Raw genomic sequence first — 5146 nt, 5'->3', positions numbered from 1 at the left:
GGTGGCCGCTCACCAGCAGAGTTGCTGATGAACAGGAGGCTCAAGACAAAGCTGCCGTCAGCAGAGCACCTGCTCCAGCGCGCTGACCACCGCACACAGAGAGAGCACCGGTCCACACAGAGAGAGGACCGGTCCAAACGTGCCTATGACAAAAGAGCACGGCCCTTGGGACCTCTTGAACGAGAGGACCTAGTGAGAGTCAGATGCGAAGGAAGATGGGGACCGGTCGCACAGGTCCTTAAAGAGACTGCTCCAAGATCATACGAGGTACTTACCGAGAATGGCAATACAATCCGCAGGAACCGGAGACACCTGTTGAAGATTCCACGCCCAGAACCACAGCCTGCAGAGAATGGCAATGACAGGGAGACTCCGGGAGAGCAAATAGAAGGGGGGCATACTCAATCAGACACGGACAGCCCTCCTGTCGAGTCACCCTCCCCTGGGGTGGAGCGGGTTCAAAGGCCGAGTAGGTCCATTGTCAAACCTAGGAGACTTGTAGAGGAGTGCTAATAACACGCACAGAAAGGGTGGGTTTATTATTTTTATTGAATTTTTTATTGCGGACTTGGAGTTCTGTTCTCAGGGTCATTACTGTTTGTTTCTGGACTCAGGTTATTTGTGAATTGATGCTGTATGGTTCCATTACAGTTTGTTTTCAATGAAAAAAAAAAAAAAAGGGAAGAGTTAAGAGAAGTGTAATAATTGTACTGTTTAGAGTACCGTTACATTGTTTATTTGTACAAGCTGGAGAGTACATCTTGAGAATTCTAGTACGTATGCTAAGCTATAGATATAGACTTGTAATATCTGTGAACTGTTATTCTCTGAGATCAACTTCATCTTAATCCTTAGAAAAAGGGAGATGTACCGATAGTGGCCTGTAGGGGCGCTATACCAGCTACTGCATGTTGAATGTACAACGTGACCAATAAAGCAGTTTGATGAATGGCGACCAAGTGTGTGTGTGCACATTGATACACATGTTATGATGTGTGATGAGTTTGTTGCAATAAACTAAATAAACACATCAAAGAGTGATTTTTTGATTCTCTCTCAACCCTGTCTGTCTCCCTCACCTGCACACACAGATGATGATCTGACCTGAGTGGAAGGACCCGAAACATCACATGGGATTAGGATATTTATAGCATAGCATAGAGTACAGCACAGTGTTTTATTTGTATAGTATAGTATAGTGGATAGTGTATATAGCCTTTATTTATGTAAACCAGCTCTTTTTCCCTTCTTGTTTTTAGTATTTTTTTTATTTTATTATTATTTTTATTTATTTTTCCTAGCACCAGGGGAGCCCCCCCTCCCAAATTTCGTTGTATGGTACCTGTACTATATAAATGACAATAAAGACCATTCATTCATTCATTCATTCATTCACATGATCTACAACACATCAATACATCCTCAGTAGCACTGATTTCTATCGGACACAGCGTTACGAATCGGGTGTTATTTCTGGACACATAGACATGTCTGTCAAGGTCAAAACAACCAATGAATGAAGTCCGGATATTTATAACCCAATCACAACCATCCGGAGGGGCGGAACATCCGCGTGTGGGAGGAGCTGTTTTGGGTGTTGTGGATCCGGAGAGAAAAAACAGATATTTTGTGGGAGTGAAAGGTTACATTGTTTTTCTATTTAGCGAACGATCGTGATTCATATTGATACACATTGAAATAGCTTGTAGACAGACATGCCCGGAATAGATAAACTACCGATAGAGGAAACATTGGAGGACAGCCCGCAGGTAACAAACTACACATTGTTTTTATCAGCTAGATGTCTTTGTACCCGTTCAGCAGAGCGATGATCATAGCCAGCTTGTATCAAGAGGAGCTGTCAAATAAAATAAATAGCTCCAAAAGTAACACACCATAGCGTCTTGTTAACTTGATGCATAACTGTCAATACAGTCGATTATGCATCAATATGATCAACGTTTGTAATCACCTGATCAAAGTATTTAAGCCTACTTGAAGTTCAAGAATGACTCTATTGAGACAGCGATAAATAGGAGATAATATAATATAATAATATAATAATATAATAATATAATAATAATAATAATATAATATAATAATAATAATAATAATAATATGATATATGTAATATATATATATATATATATATATATATATATATATATATATAAATCGCATAATATAATATAATATGATCGCACCCTTTTGTTAATGAACACATAAATTACGGGACGAATGGAGGCTCATTTCAGCGTAACGTTCCGTCTACTTCCTGTAGCGACCACCAGAACTGTGTGTCTCAGCACTGGGCTGGGGTCCATGACAGCTGGTTGCAGCCTCCTGCATTAATCCTCCTATCTGCACTGGGTTTTATATGAGTGAATGAGTAACAACAGCTTGACTCGAAGAGTCTCATCATGAGAAAAGCATCTGACACACACACACGCACGCACGCGCACGCGCGCACACACACACACACACACACACACACACGCACGCGCACACACACACACACACACACACACACACACACACACACACACACACACACACACACACACACACACACGTGCAAGTCTATTCCATCTCATCCAGACGAGTAATGAACAAAGACATCACACTAAAGCAATAGTATTTATACAACACGAATCCCTCTTTTACTTATAGCCTATATATATGTAGTCTATGTATATATAAAGTCTAAATATGTAGTACTATGTCATGTATTCAGCTATGTCATGTCAGGAGGCAGGCCTCCAGCAGGGACAGGAGGAATGCTGCATCACTGAGCTGTGAGGCCAGTGTGAGAGAAAGCTGCTGACCAGCCTGTTATATATCCCTCTCCTAGTTTTTCGAGAAACAGTGCTAATGGGATTCATTCAATCTCCCTTCTGTGCACTTGTCTTCAGTGGAGGAGGTGGAGGTAGAAATCCGAGGATGGGTTCACTAGGCTATAATGTATGGAATGAGGAATGTGTTTGGTACCATTCATCTACCGTTCCATGTGTTACAATGAACCCGTCCTCCGATTTCTACCTCCACCAGCCTCCCCCTGTCTACTTGCTGTCTATCTATATCTGTGGCTCTTCCCTCTCTGGCTATGTCTTTAACATGGTTAATCAGACTAATATGCATTGCTCACTGTTTGGATTTGGAAACCTACTTGCTCTGTCGGCCGACTGTGAGATATTTCCTGTTCAGTGCACCCTTCTGTGAAAGTCATAATGGGCTCCATTCGATTCCCCATCTGGGAACTTCAGGGGAGGCTGCTGGAGGTAGAAAAACGGAGGACAGGCTCATTGTAATGCATGGCATGGAATGGGGAATGGTATCAAACGCACGTGTGTCTCCAGTGTCTGACTGTGCTGCCTCTCTGTCCTCAGACGCGCTCCCTGCTCGGGGTATTTGAGGAGGATGCCGTGGCCATATCCAACTACTCTCAGCAGCTCTTCCAGGCCATGCACAGAATCTACGACGCACAGGTGAGCAAACCTGTCTGTGAAACAACGGCGGTGGCTATGTTAGAAAGACAAACAGACAAGCAGATACACACACACACACACACACACACACACACACACAAACACAGAAATACACACACACACACACACACATTGCACACCGCACCTCACACACACACGCACACACGCACACACACACTTAACGGTTAGATAAGGCACTTGATCTTGATCATATTTCCTTGTGACTCATTGCACGGGTCATGTTTACAGACAAAACAAGGAAAGAAAAAGTTTTTTTTGCAAATGGGGATAGGGAAATTAAGGGGATGGGGAAATTAAAGTAAAGGTCATGTTAAAAAAGCATTTTAACCTTCGATCTAGAAAGGAATTGAGAGAAATTGTTAGTTAAAGAATGTTTTATTTGCCAGCTTGTCAGTAGTTTGCCAACTTTGTCAGTCAATTGTTGGAATTTGGTATATTTTGCTCTAGGCACAGACAGGGTCAGCTATAGTCAGCACCCCTGGAGCAATTAGTTAGTTAGAATTAGTTCTTATTGGCACTGCCTGGTTAAATAAAGGTTAAATATATATTTTTTAATAATAACAAAAAAAAGTTATACTGACATGTCTTCTGTTCCAGAATGAGTTGAGTGCTGCCACCCATCTGACCTCCAAGCTGCTGAAAGAGTATGAGAAACAGGTATGCAGCTCACTGCTTCACTACACTGGGCTGGATTCATGTTCCCACCCAGTTCACCAGCCCTTTGATTCTCTGCTGTATCAGTCCTTCCTTGATCTGATCTTATCACTGATCTGCCATGAATGGAAAGCTTGTCTTGAACCATCGAATGATGTTAGGTCAATAATGACATTAAGGGAGGCAGGAAATATGAAAATAGCGTTTAGTGTTTTGAAACAGAGCCCCGGTCTGACTCTGCCCTGTCGTTGCAGCGTTTCCCCTTAGGGGGCGACGATGAGGTGATGAGCTCCACGCTGCAGCAGTTCGCCAAAGTCATAGATGAGGTGGGAAGAACACACACACACACACACACACACACACACACACACACATTCTCATGAACACACACACACACTCACACTCACACACAGCGTGTTTACCCTGAATACAACCTCCCCCACATCCTGTGGCATCCTCTTCTGATCTGATGATCTGAAATAGGATCGCTCCATCTTAACCTTCCCTCCTTCCCTCTCTCCTCCATCTTAACCTTCCCTCCTTCCCTCTCTCCTCCAGCTCAGCTCCTGTCACGCGGTCCTGTCCACCCAGCTGGCAGACGCCATGATGTTCCCCATCACCCAGTTTAAGGAGAGGGACCTCAAAGGTAAAGCGGCAGATCAGGCCTTTACGGTTCATCTGTGCTTTGTCTGTTCAACACTGCCGACAACTGTCGATCGACAGAAATGGCGTCTAGTCGACACTTTTGAGTGTCACGAGGGGTGTCACACGCCACCCGAACGTCCTTATGTCACTGACGCCATCATAGATAGTCTATGACGAGACGAGAGACCCTCGGGCGATGATATGTCCATCGACACATATATTAAAAAGCCGAAAACAGCCTTTCTGCTTGGACCCACCCCAGCCAGAACACCTGGTCTGGTCAGAGTCAGCAGTAGATATGAACCGGAACCTTCTGTCTCCCTACAGAGATCCTCACCCTG

General features: G+C 43.7%; 1 protein-coding gene across 1 annotated transcript in view; it reads left to right on the top strand.

Annotated features, from left to right (window-relative positions):
* Nucleotides 1-1665: 1665 nt before the first annotated feature.
* The window catches only part of appl1 (adaptor protein, phosphotyrosine interaction, PH domain and leucine zipper containing 1), an 11850-nt gene continuing 8369 nt past the window's right edge, over nucleotides 1666-5146 (top strand). Inside the window, exons 1-6 of the mRNA XM_080545456.1 lie at nucleotides 1666-1769; nucleotides 3387-3485; nucleotides 4104-4163; nucleotides 4415-4486; nucleotides 4719-4806; nucleotides 5133-5146. The exon at nucleotides 5133-5146 is cut by the window's right edge and continues 28 nt beyond it. Of these exons, the coding sequence (XP_080401582.1) occupies nucleotides 1716-1769; nucleotides 3387-3485; nucleotides 4104-4163; nucleotides 4415-4486; nucleotides 4719-4806; nucleotides 5133-5146 (387 nt within the window). The 5' untranslated portion in view covers nucleotides 1666-1715. The remainder of the gene's footprint in view (nucleotides 1770-3386; nucleotides 3486-4103; nucleotides 4164-4414; nucleotides 4487-4718; nucleotides 4807-5132) is intronic.

The sequence above is a fragment of the Nansenia antarctica genome, assembly GCF_963989245.1.
Source record: "Nansenia antarctica genome assembly, chromosome: 15".
Classification (NCBI taxonomy): domain Eukaryota; kingdom Metazoa; phylum Chordata; class Actinopteri; order Argentiniformes; family Microstomatidae; genus Nansenia; species Nansenia antarctica.
The sequence above is the reverse complement of the archived record's forward strand: the minus strand, read 5'-3'. Positions and strand labels throughout refer to the sequence as shown.